At 45.6% G+C, this 16,338-nt stretch overlaps 1 protein-coding gene across 2 annotated transcripts in view; it reads left to right on the top strand.

The window, feature by feature from the left end:
- IGF1 (insulin like growth factor 1) overlaps nucleotides 1-15,938 on the top strand; it is a 385,102-nt gene extending 369,164 nt beyond the window's left edge. For both annotated transcript variants that reach the window (XM_069629927.1, XM_069629928.1), the window contains exon 4: nucleotides 4,751-15,938. In XM_069629927.1, the coding sequence (XP_069486028.1) occupies nucleotides 4,751-4,810 (60 nt within the window). In that variant the 3' untranslated portion in view covers nucleotides 4,811-15,938. The remainder of the gene's footprint in view (nucleotides 1-4,750) is intronic.
- The last annotated feature ends 400 nt before the right edge of the window (nucleotides 15,939-16,338 follow it).

Raw genomic sequence — 16,338 nt, forward strand, 5'->3', positions numbered from 1 at the left:
CCAGGCGGCAGGCGGTTCGGCAAGCAGGGCCGGACAGACATCTGCAGGCTGTCCAGCGCAGCATCTCAGGGCCAAGAATCATTGTCTCTGTGCTGGCAGGAGGATCTGGAATGCTGGTTGAGGTGTCTCGGATGGCTCTGGCGACTGCGGTGTGACAACAGCCAGCCGTGCAGCCAGATGCAGTTCGAGGACTCGTCTGTCTCGAAATTGTCCTTAAAAAGATGGATGCTGGATGATGCGTGTGTGGCAATCCTCTTAGCTTCTTCACAGGGCTCAAGTCTTTTCAAGGCAGACAGCCCAAAGCTCAGGCGGGTGTTAGCAGGCAACAGCCTTGTCCTTTGTCCATAGTCTCTCTGGCACTTCCCACCTAGGAATAGGAAGCTTGTGGTCAGAACCTAGCAAGGCACGCTGTGTGCTGGCTGGGTCCCGGTTCTGGAGCTGCTGGACCGGTCCTCTGGGTGCGGTATCTCCCTCTGTTCCCTGGGAGATGTTTAGGGGAGGGATATTGCTTCCCTCTTGGAACGCCTGGCCTTCCTTCACTGGCAGAAGATGTAAGGCAGACTGTACCTTCAGCTCAGGTCCAAATGAGTCCTTCTTCTTACTCCTTGCGGAGTCTTCAGATGATCTAATCAGTGAGGGGCTCAGCCTTCTTTTAAAGCAAAACATGGCCCAGGGATTGGAGTAGGCCAAGCCAGATACGGTTCAAGGACTTGACTGTCTTGAAGTTGTCCTTAAAAAGATGGACGCTGGATGATGCTTGTGTGGCACTCCTCCTAGCCTCTTTGCAGGGCTGTGTCCTTTCAAGGCAGTTTACCCAAAGCTTCGGGGGTAGGGGGTTAGCATGCAACAGCCTTGTCCTTTGGTGTAGGTTGGGAACAATCTTCAGTGATGCTTCAGGTCAGAACCAGGGCGCTTGGCAACAGACAGGGGAAAGATGACAACATATACTTCTAAGTCGCACCCATCTTCCTGACTGCTTTACATCAATGTGTCTCCCTAACTAACTGAGCCATATGCAGTGCTTGATCACAACATGGACCTCCTTTGAAGTAGGGGGTTGCAGGCAGACTTTTGTCTCCTACAATTCACATACTTCTCTGCACTGAAAGGAGTGGTTCCAGACAGGACATTCACTGCCCTTTCATACCAAGGAGGGGTGTAAGTACCAAGTTGACATATTGCATTACAAAGAGGTGTTGGCACCTGGTCTCTAATGTCACTTCCTGCACCCAGGCCTTCCCTGAAGCCTGATAATTAACATTCTACAGTATTCGCCGCCACCAGCAAGGGTTGGGAATGGAGAGGCCCATGGCCAAAGGTTTTAGATGTACCCACGGCTGTCAGGTGTCAGCTACACATGACAGGGGAGGGCTGCCCTGGTAAGCTGTGTCCTCCCAGAATACATGACTTATTTTCTGCTGTGCGGTGAGCGTGGAAAATGTGCGCAGGAATGGCCCTGTCATTCATTCTTTTAAATAAACAAAAAAAAACAGGCCAGCGCACAATCATCCTGTGCGGATGGTCGAATTCTTCACATACAGATACACAACAGAGCGCTTTACAGAGGTAACAGAACAGATATACAGCTGGTAGTAGGATACAGATGGGCATAGAGGAGGGGTCCAGCTCTACCGGATAGCGGGGAGGAGAGGGCCAGGCATCAACTAACGAGCCAAGTTGTGCAGGGGGCGACCTGATGGCCTAGGTGTTGAGGAGCAGAGACTCCTTGAAGAGGTGGGCATTAAGTTCTTTTCTGAATTATGGGAGCATGGGGGCGAGTCTGATGCCAACTGGGAAGAGGTTGCATAGTATTGGGGCATAGGCAGAGAAGGCTTGTTTTCTGGTCCTTTCCTTTTTGCAGTGTTGGATTTCAAGTCTGCGCGTGACTGGTTTCTGGTGGTGCGCTGTTCGCCAGAGATGCTGAATTTCTCTGCGAGGTAGCTGGGTGACATGATGGTCACTGCCTTATAGATCATGCAGCAAGACTTGAAGGTGATTTGTGTCGGCAGTGGGAGACACTGAAGGTCAATGAGGGCATGGGTGATGTGGTTGTACAACTCTTGTGGTCCTTGCCCTGGCTTGTGTGGCTCTTGATTCCTAAAGCCATTCTAAAGTTGGTGGCAGTCCTATTTTCCGCAGCAGATCCTCCTCTGACTCTCAGAACCGAATTTCCACACTCCAGAATCCTCTTGCTAACTTTTCCTTCCCATCGATTATTGTCCTTTGTATGCTTTACGCATCGCCAAGCGTTTTTATGTAGGAACTTGATACTGAGCACAAAGCTTCAATCTTCGTAGGGCTGGACTTTTTAAGTTAGGTATATTCATCTCAGAGTTGGCCAATGTATTAAAATGTGTCTGCTCTCCCTCCTGACAGGATTTGTCAGGAAACCGCACTTTACTGCATTGACCGAAAAGTGATTGTACATATATTTTACATAGTGTGTGTTTAAGTCTTAGTATTACTGTGTTCTTCATTATTCACTTGTGTTTGTTCTGGGCCTAATAAATTGTGTATTTTTGATATACTACTGTCTAAGGGTAATGGTGGTCGTCCTACTGTGTGTGCTCATTCAAGACCTCAGATAACCCCCACTACTCCTGAGACTTAGATTTTACTGCTCTCCAAGCTACCGTGAAGTGTCCTGGCTATCTTCCCAGAACTGTTTCACTTAACGAGAGTGGCCTCCTGAACATCTGTTCACCAGAGCAGAGTTTATAAATCCAATCTAACAGGTGCATACAGAGGTATTTATGAACTGCACTATTTCTGTTTCTATGCATTTATAGAGTACCAAAGCCCTCAGGAATCCAAGTGCTACACAGAGAAACAAAAGAGGTCACAGACAGACAAAAGCCAGAAAACAGAGGCTCAAAAGATCAGAACTCTATCTCAAACAAATAATCTAGTCTTCAGAAGTTTCCTGAAGGTAAAGTAGTTACTCTCCTTCCTCAATGACTCCGGAAGCTCATTCCAGGCCTATGCCACCCGGATAGGGAAGCAGCAACCGTTTCCCAGAGCTCTCTTAAACCTATTTATCTTAAGGGTGCAGGCCTCCTCAGATCGCAAACTCCTACAGGTTTATAAATCTCCAGCTTTTCCGTTGGGTAACTTGGGGCAACCCCAAATAGGCATTTATGTCCCAGTGTCAACATTTTGAAATGACCTCTAGCTACCACGCAAAGCCAGTGAAGTCCCTGTGGGCCATAGTAACCGAGTCTCTACCGGCAATGTTAACGATTATCCGAAGTGCTTAATTTTGAAGTTTTTTGCAGTTTGTAAAGACATTCCTTGCTAGCTTCCCCCAACAAGGAGTAGCAATAATCAAGCTTTCATCAAGCTGTCGTGAGATAATCGCACCCACCAACGTTTTGTGATGTGCCTTGAAATCATTGGACAGATCTGTCTCAAGACACGAAGATAATAGTTAGAGGTCCTAACCATGTGGCTCACATGGGCGTCTGCATTCAGAGAAGCCTCCATAAAGGTGACCAGTGTTTTAACTTTCCCAGCCACTGGGACAAGGCCTCCATCTATATGGAAATGAAGATACGCCTGTCCCCACTTCTCACGGGCACACTTGGACACATACACCATCAACTCGGTTTTACTGGCATTCAAACATAACCAGTTAGTGGACATCCAATGTTTAATAAACATGTAGATTTCGTCCAATTTTCCTTGATCTTCTATGTAGTGATGTGTTGTTATCTTAAATGCTGTTTTCATGACATGTTCTAAACATAACATTTTTGTTAATTGTATGATAATAAATGATGGTCATTGATATTAGGCTTCCAAGGCAGTGGCCGATCGACCACCCTTTATTACCGCAGGCATCACTAGTTGTGTAAAGACTCCAGGAGTTTGTTAAAGTTGAGAAGGGCTGAGATTCACCTCCAGATCCAATGGAATCCGATGACCCCATCGTCAATAGCAAGCGGGCTGTAGACCTAAATAGATGCTGTTGCCAACGAACATAACTTGGCGATGGAAAGAAAGATGTGGGAGCAGACATTTTAGCTTTTTAAGTAGGAAAAGGGCAGTTTTCATCATTGATGAAACCTGTGGAAGTAGCGTGAGCTATGACTCCATCCCGATGCCTAAATCCCGGGACCTTGACTGTCCCACGGGCCCCAACGAATCACTCCACTGAGGTTTCGGGATAAAGGTTCAAATGAGATCTAACATCATAGCTGAAAATTCAACGCAAGCGATCAATGTTGTTTTTAACATGTGCGATATGTTTATGAATTGAATCAAATAAAATGTAAATACATTTTTTTTTTAATGTTGGGCATATGTTATGGGTCTGCAATCTCACGGAAAAGCCTGCTTGTACTGCCTTATTTATGAGGTTCTGTTGATGAAGAAGAAATAGTTTCGGCGTTCCTAGGTAGAACAGTGGCCTTTCTAACTTGGACGGGCGTCCTCTTTGGCCAAGAGCAACACTCCACACAAAACAGTATAGATGTAGGTTTCGCCTGCTGGCATATGTAAGTGGCTGCATGAATTGCCTGACTGCTTTGCTCTTAGTTCTATGTTGGGCAGTGGTCTGCAATCTTTGGCTCTCCAGTTGTTTTGGACCTGAGGTCCCATCAGCCCTTGCCAGCATAGACAATGGTGAGAAATCATGGGAGTTGTAGTCTAAGCATCTGAACACCCCTCTGTTGCAGATCTCTGACCTCGGACAACCACTCACCACTGCCAAACCCAACGGCTTGAAGGCTCTCTCTCTTTTTTTCCGCAGGATGTCAACTTGAAGAACACCAGCCGAGGCCACACAGGACACAGGAGTTACCGACTGTAAGACGCGCCGTCCTGGGAACTGGAGAAGGAATGAGACATTTGCGCAAGACTTTGCTGTAGAGGAATGATTTATTAAACGGTGTAGGACTATTAAAAATAGTTGAAATAAGCTTGGTGATATCAGAACTAATGGGCATTTTCCCCACCAACATGCACGAGAGCTGCTCGCCCCTTCAGCAAGTGTCGCCAATGAACGACACGGCAAGTGCGGGCCACATTCCAGCATCAGCTCGTCCTGTATGCCTCCTGGAGTTGCTGTGTTGTTCTCTTATTTTCAACCTCTTTGAAATGTCCTGCAAAAAAGTTTTTCCTTGTTTTAAATGCTTGTGGCCCCCGGGGTCCGGGAACTGAATGGGCTTGAGCGGATCCATTTTGCACTAAATTGACTCTGAAAGCCTGGCTACTGGAGCTTCTCCACGCCTGGCCGAGGAGTGTCATTGTTATTTGCACTTCAACACAAACACGAGGTTGTGCATTGCCACAGCCTCCGATCTCGCTGTTTGTCCACCCCTCAAGATTTGCACAACAGTAGCAGCAGCCGCACACAGCAGGTACACAAGAACCCCCCAGGCATGGGGCAGACACATGCCTTGAATGACAACGCTTTATTTTTCCACCACTTGTGATAAGAGCAAGAAGGAAGATTATTTTTATTTTATTTTCTATCAACTGTTAATTGTAGGCTACAGCCCCTCACTGAGTTCTTTGAGAAAATATTGTTTGTCAACGTAAATTCTTTTTATTTTTTCCATATAAAACAGCATATGTACAAATTATCATATCATTAATACGCACATATCAAATAATACACACAATTCTGTCTTAAAGTACACAGGTGCTACTTTGTAGTTTGCAATAAGAAAGCTCTGGTTCATTTTTTAAGGGCTAACCAGTGAAAATCACATGAAAAACAGAACAAAGAGAAAAATAATAATATTCTTTAAATGTAACGGGCAATGTATACAAGGCATCCTTTTCAGCCCAAACTAATCAAAACATATTCAAAATACAGAATCAAGGCTAAGGAGGCAGTTTAACTGAAAGAGCCAAAATGTAACATTTGTAGTGAACGTGAAGTCTGTCTTCATAGTGTACAGGTGTGAAGTCTGTCTTCAAAACTTGATGTGAGTGTAAAGTCTGTCTTCTAAACGTATAGTGAGTGTGAAGTCTGTCTTCCTAACTTGAAGTGAATGTAAAGTCTGTCTTCATTACTTGACGTGAATGTAAAGTCTGTCTTCATAATGTGCAGCGAGTTTGAAGTCTGTCTTCTTTATCTGCACAGTAGTTATATAATGAAAACTACCAGGACAGCAACTTGTTGAAGAAGTTAGTGGAAGTATTATTTGAAGTTAAACTGACAGTAGAGTGTGAGTGATACAGCAGGTTATGCAGATCCCCACAGCTCTGCCCATTGCAGAAAAAGGAGGTCCTTCTGGGACAGTGACAACAATGGCAGCCAGTATCACAACGAAACCAATAAACTCAAACATGGAAGTTTCATCTTTTTAAAATTCTAGATTTGTGATAAAAGCATTTGTGAGGTCAAGGCCCCAAAAGAGATGTGCCTTGTGCTGCTCGCTAATTCTGAAGAGCAAGCGGGAATCATTGTGTTGCCACAATTCATGGAGTGAAGCAACAATGCTTTTCTAAGTCAAGGCAGAAAAGACAATTGGTCAAGAAGCAGAGGGGTCTGTATACATTTAAGGATTTAAGGTCTTCTGTCGTCACCTCTGGAGTTTTCATTGCTGCTGCCTTTGGCGTGAATCCATCGATTGGCTCTTCGGGAAAACCTGTAGCCATCATTTCAGATTAACAAGTGCCAATCACTTGATGAGGTAAGAATGGGAACCTTCAAAAGCCACCAATCAACACCCCCTCGCCAGGACTTTCACCTCACCAAATATTCCAGAAAGATGACGGCATTTGCCGAAGATGTTTTCTTGGGATCTTGGTTGTATGGTACGCCATCTCAGTGATGTTTCAAGGGATCTTGGTTGGATGGTACTCCATTTTAGTGATGTTTCTAGGGATCTTGGTTGTATGGTACCCCATCTCATTGATGTTTTCTTGGGATCTTGGTTGGATGGTACTCCATCTCAGTGATGTTTCTAGGGATCTTGGTTGTATGGTACGCCATCTCAGTGATGTTTCTGAGGATCTTGGTTGGATGGTACTCCATCTCAGTGATGTTTTCTTGGGATCTTGGTTGGATGGTACTCCATCTCAGTGATGTTTTCTTGGGATCTTGGTTGTATGGTATGCCATCTCAGTGATGTTTCTAAGGATCTTGGTTGGATGGCACTCCATCTCAGTGATGTTTCTATGGATCATCGTTGTATGGTACTCCATCTCAGTGATGTTTTCTTGGGATCTTGGTTGGATGGTACTCCATCTCAGTGATGTTTCTAGGGATTCTGGTTGGATGGTACTCCATCTCAGTGATGTTTCTTGGGATCTTGGTTGTATGGTACTCCATCTCAGTGATGTTTTCTTGGGATCTTGGTTGGCTGGTACTCCATCTCAGTGATGTTTCTTGGGATCTTGTTTGTATGGTACTCCATCTCAGTGATGTTTTCTTGGGATCTTGGTTGGATGGTACTCCATCTCAGTGATGTTTCTAGGGACCTTGGTTGTATGGTACTCCATCTCAGTGATGTTTTCTTGGGATCTTGTTTGTATGGTACTCCATCTCAGTGATGTTTTCTTGGGATCTTGGTTGGATGGTACTCCATCTCAGTGATGTTTCTAGGGATCTTGGTTGTATGGTACTCCATCTCAGTGATGTTTTCTTGGGATCTTGGTTGGATGGTACTCCATCTCAGTGATGTTTCTAGGGATCTTGGTTGGATGGTACTCCATCTCATTGATGTTTCTAGGGAGCTTGGTTGGATGGTACTCCATCTCAGTGATGTTTCTAGGGATCTTGGTTGTATGGTACTCCATCTCAGTGATGTTTTCTTGGGATCTTGGGTGGATGGTACTCCATCTCAGTGATGTTTCTAGGGATCTTGGTTGGATGGTACTCCATCTCATTGATGTTTCTAGGGAGCTTGGTTGGATGGTACTCCATCTCAGTGATGTTTCTAGGGATCTTGGTTGTATGGTACTCCATCTCTGTGATGTTGGATGGTACTCCATCTCAGCAATGTTTCTTGGGATCTTGGTTGTATGGTACTCCATCTCAGTGATGTTTTCTTGGGATCTTGGTTGGATGGTACTCCATCTCAGCAATGTTTCTTGGGATCTTGGTTGTATGGTACTCCATCACAGTGATGTTTTCTTGGGATCTTGGTTGGATGGTACTCCATCTCAGCGATGTTTCTAGGGATCTTGGTTGTATGGTACGCCATCTCAGTGATGTTTTCTTGGGATCTTGGTTGGATGGTACTACATCTCAGCAATGTTTCTAGGGATCTTGGTTGTATGGTATGCCATCTCAGTGATGTTTTCTTGGGATCTTGGTTGGATGGTACCCCATTTTAGTGATGTTTCTAGGGATCTTGGTTGGATGGTACTCCATTTTAGTGATGTTTCTAGGGATCTTGGTTGTATGATACTCCATCTCAGTTATGGTTTCTTGGGATCTTGGTTGGATGGTACTCCATCTCAGTGATGTTTCTAGGGACCTTGGTTGTATGGTACTCCATCTCTGTGATGTTGGATGGTACTCCATCTCAGCAATGTTTCTTGGGATCTTGGTTGTATGGTACTCCATCTTAGTGATGTTTTCTTGGGATCTTGGTTGGATGGTACTCCATCTCAGCAATGTTTCTTGGGATCTTGGTTGTATGGTACTCCATCACAGTGATGTTTTCTTGGGATCTTGGTTGGATGGTACTCCATCTCAGCGATGTTTCTAGGGATCTTGGTTGTATGGTACGCCATCTCAGTGATGTTTTCTTGGGATCTTGGTTGGATGGTACTACATCTCAGCAATGTTTCTAGGGATCTTGGTTGTATGGTATGCCATCTCAGTGATGTTTTCTTGGGATCTTGGTTGGATGGTACCCCATTTTAGTGATGTTTCTAGGGATCTTGGTTGGATGGTACTCCATTTTAGTGATATTTCTAGGGATCTTGGTTGTATGATACTCCATCTCAGTTATGGTTTCTTGGGATCTTGGTTGGATGGTGCTCCATCTCAGTGATGTTTCTAGGGACCTTGGTTGTATGGTACTCCATCTCAGTGATGTTTTCTTGGGACCTTGGTTGTATGGTACTCCATCTCAGTGATGTTTTCTTGGGAGCTTGGTTGCATGGTACTCCATCTCAGAGATGTGTTCTTGGGATCTTGGTTGGATGGTAGTCCATCTCAGTGATGTTTCTAGGGATCTTGGTTGTATGGTACGCCATCTCAGTGATGTTTTCTTGGGATTTTGGTTGGATGGTACTCCATTTTAGTGATGTTTCTAGGAATCTTTGTTATATGGTACTCCATCTCAGTGATGTTTTCTTGGGATCTTGGTTGTATGGTACTCCATCTCAGTGATGTTTCTAAGGATCTTGGCTGGGTGGTACTCCATCTCAGTGATGTTTTCTTGGGATCTTGGTTAGATGGTACTCCATCTCAGTGATGTTTCTAGGGATCTTGGTTGTATGGTACTCCATCTCAGTGATGTTTTCTTGGGATCTTGGTTGTATGGTACTCCATCTCAGTGATGTTTTCTTGGCACCTTGGTTGTATGGTACACCATCTCAGTAATGTTTTCCTGGGATCTTGGTTGGATGGTACTCCTTCTCAGTGATGTTTCTAGGGATCTTGGTTGAATGGTACTCCATCTCAGTGATGGGGTGCCGCATCCAGCATTTTCTAGACCAATATTTTGAGTCCATATCTTAAATTAGGACTTTAGAGGATTGTCGATTACAAGTGGACATTCCCATGGTCTGATGTCTCTATATATCACAATGGATCATTTTAATTCACTTGTGAGATACAACTTGGCCATATTATATTAAAAATGCTCTTCTCTGTTTAATAACGGCATAAAGAAATGACATTATACCATAAAGCACTAGAGGCTCTCCTGAAACCCAAAGACATCAAACGCACTCTATCAGGAGCCATCCCGAATTCTGCTTTCTGGATCCGAAAAGGAAATGACAGGCCAGAAGTAAGCACTGTTATAAGACACATCTGTGCTGTTGATGGTTACAGGCCAAGACACAGGTAGAACAAAGCTGCCGGGGGGCACATCTCAGATCAGTTGCACCAGCGTGTGCAAGGCATGTACAGCTGTGGCAGGACCTCATCAACATGAACAACAAGTAGGGTGTCCAGCCTGATTCCTCAGCATCTCCAAGTGAGGAAAGGGCAGCACACGCAGAAGGATCCAGTCTGCACATCTTCCCGATGCAGGAATTTGCCATCACCGATGGACCCTCGAATCCAGGCCCTTACTGGCATCTATGGATTGAGAGGTTAGTGGCCAGCAGGTAAAAGGAAGACACAGCCAAGGCACCTAGGCTTCTTTATGCTCTACAATACATTGCCAAGACAGGGCACCTTAGAAATTACTCGTATGCGTCCACAAAAGAAGCAATGTCAGTGCGTCAATCACTTAGAAATAGTGTAGCAGCATGGACAGGATAATTAACAGGCACAGCCAGCCACAATGCACTCTGGCTATCTGTGTCAAGGAAACACAAGACCCAGTGGACATTGGGCATCAGTCAACGTCATGGCCAATAATAATTCCACAACTATCAACCTGGATGTAATGTCGGCTCCTATCAAGGTTTGAACATTTAAGTCTGGAGGATCCAGACCATTCTCACTTTAGGGAGCAATGACGGCGGAAGTCTTTCAAAGACAGAAAACGTTGAAGTCACATTTCGATGTCACCAAGGTAAGCAATAACACTCTCCTGAGGTGTGACACAACAGAAGCACTAAACATGGTGAATTTTGTTCAGGGTATGCCTGGAAGATGTGTCTGGCCTACCCACTCAAACTCGAAGCATTGTTCTAGGAAGTCGGGTGTCTCAAAGCAGAGTTGGATCACCTTTACGCTGAAGAGCAAGGCCAACTGGGGCTTTGAACAACTGAAGAGTTTATTATCATCTTCAGAAATGCGTTGAGCAAGATCTTACAAAATTGCAGCAAGAGAACATTGTGGAGAAGATGTTTGGGTTGACAACAAAAACTAAGCAACCTCTGTCAGAACCTGTGTGACTACCAACCAACCTATCTAGGGGATGAAAAGTGAGTACCGCCCGATGCCGACTACCGATGATATTGTGGTAGAACCTATACTGGGTATCACCAGACCATGCAACATCCACAGTCATGCTAAGTCACTACCTTTTCTACCTTGGCCAACAGAAGAAGATAATCGTCGGAGTGTCCATGGCTTTAGAATTCTTTCAGCACGCTATAAGTAGTGTCCTGGGCAGCCTTCTAAGTGTTCTAAATGAGTCATGATACTCTGCTGTGTTCCACATCTGGGATGGAATACGGTTACTGGCCAGGGATTATTTCCGCAAGGTTACAATTTGAACAGCATCAAATGCGAATTCCTGAAATCCAAAATAGAATTCTTGGGCTTTGTTTTCTAGGCAACAGATCTCTTTGCCATTCCAAAAAATCATGGTAAATGGTAGAGTCCTTTAGGGTTGTGAGCAGTCAAGCTGGGGCCAGACCAGACTAGAAGTGGCCCCGCACTACAACATTTCCAGGCAGAATCCCCTGGTGTTGGGCCTTTACCCTCCTCAGTGAAACAGCAGAGTATCCTGCATGAAGCATCCCAGGAGCGGCGTGACAGGGCCAGGCACCTTTCCTCTTTCACATCGAGAGGAGGTTTGGATTTCTTGGTCTCACAATGATGGGGATTTACCATGATACCCAGGCACCCACTATTCTCTACTGGAGGAAGCTCTTCTTGGGGGCCCCTTTGAGGAAGCTGTCTGCATTCAGCAGGGAAGCCAGCAGGGAAGATCTGCATCTAGGACCACATCCCTCTCTAGGAGACTGGGATAATACCCAGAACCCATTCAATGTCAGCCATGTTCTTCCTTCTATAAATTTGTCACTTCAAATGGAAATATTCCTTACAAGACCTTTGCGGAAGGCATTAGGACAGACCACACAGATGCAAAGTCTGACTTCAATTACACATTTTTGAACATTAAAAAGAAGACGAAAGTTTGGATTCTCAAAAACGATCTAAAAAAGGTAGATCATGTCAATGAGGGAAAACAAATTCTGCTTAAAAAAATATCTAAGCCATGCCCCGTAAGAGCCGTCCGGAGTGTCTGAATCCAGCGTGCTCTGTTATACCTAAGCCATGCTGCGTATGACCCTTCCGGAGGGTCTGAATCCAGCGTGCTCTGTCATACCTAAGCCATGCCGCGTATGACCCTTCCGGAGTGTCTGAATACAGCGTGCTCTGTCATACCTAAGCCATGCCGCCTATGACCCTTCCGAAGTGTCTGACTACAGCATGCTCTGTCATACCAAAGCCATGCCACGTATGATCCTTCCGGAGGTTCTGAATCCAGCATTCTCTGTCATACCTAAGCCATGCCACGTATGACCCTTCTGGAGGGTCTGAATCCAGCGTGCTCTGTCATACCTAAGCCATGCCGCGTATGACCCTTCCAGAGAGTCTGAATCCAGCATGCTCTGTCATATGTAAGCCATGCCACGTATGACCCTTCTGGAGGGTCTGAATCCAGCATGCTGTGTCATACCTAAGCCATGCTGCGTACGACCCTTCCAGAGGGTCTGAATCCACCGTGCTCTGTCATACCAAAGACATGCCCTGTCATACCTAAGCCATGCCGCGTATGACCCTTACGAAGGGTAAGAATCCAGCGTGCTCTGTCATACCTAAGCCATGCCATGTATGACCCTTTGGAAGGGTCTTAATCCAGCGTGCTCTGTCATACCTAAGCCATGCCACGTATGACCCTTCTGGATTGTCTGAATACAGCGTGCTCTGTCATACCTATGCCATGCCGCGTATGACCCTTCCGGAGTGTCTGAATCCAGCGTGCTCTGTCATACCTAAGCAATGCCGCGTATGACCCATCCGGAGTATCTGAATATAGCATGCTCTGTCATACCTAAGCCATGCCGCGAATGACCCTTCCGGAGTGTCTGAATACAGCGTGCTCTGTCATCCCTAAGCCATGCCGCGAATGACCCTTCCGGAGTGTCTGAATACAGCGTGCTCTGTCATACCTAAGCCATGCCATGTGTGACCCTTCTGGAGGGTCCGAATCCCGCATGCTCTGTCATAACTAAGCCGTGTCGCGTATGACCCTTCAGGAGTGACTGAATACAGTGTGCTCTGTCATATTAAGCCATGCTGTGTATGACCCTTCTGGAGTGTCTGAATTCAGCGTGCTCTGTCATACCTAAGCAAAGCCGCGTATGACCCTTCCAGAGTACCTGAATACAGCGTGTTCTGTCATACCTAAGCCAATGCCGCGTATGACCCTTCCGTTGTGTCTGAATACAGCATGCTCTGTCATACCTAAGCCATGCCACGTATGACCCTTCCGGAGTGTCTGAATCCCGTGTGCTCTGTCATACCTAAGCCATGTCACGTATGACCCATCCAGAGTATCTGAATCCAGCGTGCTCTGTCATCCCTAAGCCAAGCTGCGAATGACCCTTCCTGAGTGTCTGAATACAGCGCGCTCTGTCATACCTAAGCCATGCCGTGTGTGACCCTTCTGGAGGGTCTCAATCCTGCATGCTCTGTCATACCTAAGCCGTGTCGCGTATGACCCTTCAGGAGTGACTGAATACAGTGTGCTCTGTCATATTAAGCCATGCTGTATATGACCCTTCTGGAGTGTCTGAATTCAGCGTGCTCTGTCATACCTAAGCAAAGCCGCGTATGACCCTTCCAGAGTATCTGAATACAGCGTGTTCTGTCATACCTAAGCCAATGCCACGTATGACCCTTCCGTTGTGTCTGAATACAGCGTGCTCTGTCATACCTAAGCCATGGCACGTATGACCCTTCCGGAGTGTCTGAATACAGTGTGCTCTGTCATACTAAGCCATGCTGCGTATGATCCTTCCGGAGTGTCTGAATACAGCGTGCTCTGTCATACCTAAGCCATGCTATGTATGACCCTTCAGGAGTGTCGGAATCCAGCGTGCTCTGCCATACTAAGCCATGCCACGTATGACCCTTCCGGAGTGTCTGAATTCAGCGTGCTCTGTCATACCTAAGCAAAGCCGCGTATGACCTTTCCAGAGTATCTGAATACAGCGTGCTCTGTCATACCTAAGCCTATGCTGCGTATGACCCTTCCAGAGTGTCTGAATACAGCATGCTCTATCATACCTAAGCCATGCCACGTATGACCCTTCCGGAGTGTCTGAATACAGCATGCTCTGTCATACCTAACCCATGCCTCTTATGACCCTTCCAGAGTGTCTGAATACAGCATGCTCTATCATACCTAAGCCATGCCACGTATGACCCTTCCGGAGTGTCTGAATACAGCGTGCTCTGTCATCCCTAAACCATGCTGTGAATGACCCTTCAGGAGTGTCTGAATCCAGCGTGCTTTGTCATACTAAGCCATGCTATGTATGACCCTTCAGGAGTGTCGGAATCCAGCGTGCTCTGCCATACTAAGCCATGCCACGTATGACCCTTCCGGAGTGTCTGAATTCAGCGTGCTCTGCCATACTAATCCATGCCACGTATGACCCTTCCGGAGTGTCTGAATTCAGCGTGCTCTGTCATACCTAAACCATGCCGCGTATGACCCTTCTGAATTGTCTGAATACAGCGTGCTCTGTCATACCTAAGCCAAGGCCGCATAGGACCCTTCCGGAGTGTTTATATACAGCGTGCTCTGTCATACCTAAGCCATGCCACGTACAGCGTGCTCTGTCATTCATAAACCGTGCCACGTATGACCCTTCCGGCGTGTCTGAATCCAGCGTGCTGTATCGCATATAGCGGGTGGTGTACCAGGGGAACTCAATGCTCTAACAGTGTGGTGGCCACAACCTTTCCACAGCCACTTAAAACTGTATAAGAACATACAATAGCATACAAACAAAAAAATAAACAAGTTCAAAGAAATCAATATGAAAAATTAAAAAAACAATTACAACAAAATAACCTGCCAACATAAAACTTAAAAAAATAAAAGAGTTACTTGTAGAAGTGGAGACTGCAGAAGATTGTTACATTTGGAGTGAGCGGCAGAAAGAGGACTATTGCCCAAGTAGCAGTGCAGAAAGGTGACAGGCGTTCTTTATTACTCCGAGCCTGAGTCTTCTCCATCCCAGTCTTAATTTCCATGACAGGGCCCGTAATGACTTTACTTGGATATAACAAACGCAGAGATATACCACTTCCCTTTAATACAGGAAGTAAAAGAAAACAGCAATGAAAGAGGGACTAAACTAGAAATAGAAAGGCTAGTCCTTTTCCTGTTGAGAGCAGATACTGAAGACAGACGGATGAGGTAGTAATGGAACTGTGCACTGGGCATTATGAATTGCGATAGTTCTTGATTGGCTGAAAAAGGTGGATGCCTGGGTGTCTCCTGTGGTTGGTGTTTTGTAATTGTACATTGAGGGTAATTGCTTGGTAACTTTGATGCTGTTGTCAAAGTCAAGAGTGTTTTGTTCATAACACAGCTTCCAATCAATCAATAGAATGAACCAGGGCAGCACCAGAATGCCTTGGAATTCCCTGATGGATGGTCTGTGTGAATTGGAAGTGATGTTCGTCTGGGGCCCTCTGCTCAGCTATCACACCAGCCCCAGCGATGCTGAATTATTGTACTGCCACAAACCACAGACCAATATGTAGCATGTTTGTTTTCCATTTAGTAATTTGGCTGGGAGGCCAAGTGGTGCTATTGTTTTGTTTCGGAAAGTACTTGACTCAAGAGCATATATTTTTTAAGTTTGAAAATGTCAATTGTTGCTTAGGTGCGTTAGTTCGAAACACAGGAATACCCATTAAAGCTGAACTTTCTCGGGCACAATTGTATCTTCCACAGATCAGGAGGACACGTTTCTTAAAACTGTAACATACTGTAAGTTTGCAATTGCAAGTCCTAAAGTTTGTCAAAAATGTCAAGTTCCTTGTCAAACAACCCTGTCAGCATGACTGCAAACAACAATAAAGTGTGAGCACACTGCTTGCTGTGAACAAGTTTCTCTAAAGTAACACACACATTATTGGTACTTCTTGGAAGGAGGCCCTTGGCTGCCAGAGCCTGATTCCGCCTGAAGCGGCCCCATCTTCCTTCCAACCTATAGGTGTTGCCTTACGCGACTTGGCCGCCATCTTGAGTTTTGCCATAAAAAGTATGAATGTACTAAACAGAAATGAAACTCAGTTTGAGCATTGAAGGCACTAACTACCAAAAAGGTTCTTTAAATTATACAACAAGAGAAAAGGAGTGTGTGTGCATGTTGTGCAAAGAGTGTCATCTCATAACAGAATGGGGTCAGAAGTAGCCACATGCTGGTGTCTCAGGAGCCTCAGTGAACTACAAATGAGAGTCTAATGTCCGGACCTCTTGAGATCTGCTCAGT

This window comes from Ambystoma mexicanum, chromosome 12 (assembly GCF_040938575.1).
Source record: "Ambystoma mexicanum isolate Mex_15411 chromosome 12, UKY_AmexF1_1, whole genome shotgun sequence".
Taxonomy (NCBI): Eukaryota; Metazoa; Chordata; class Amphibia; order Caudata; family Ambystomatidae; genus Ambystoma; species Ambystoma mexicanum.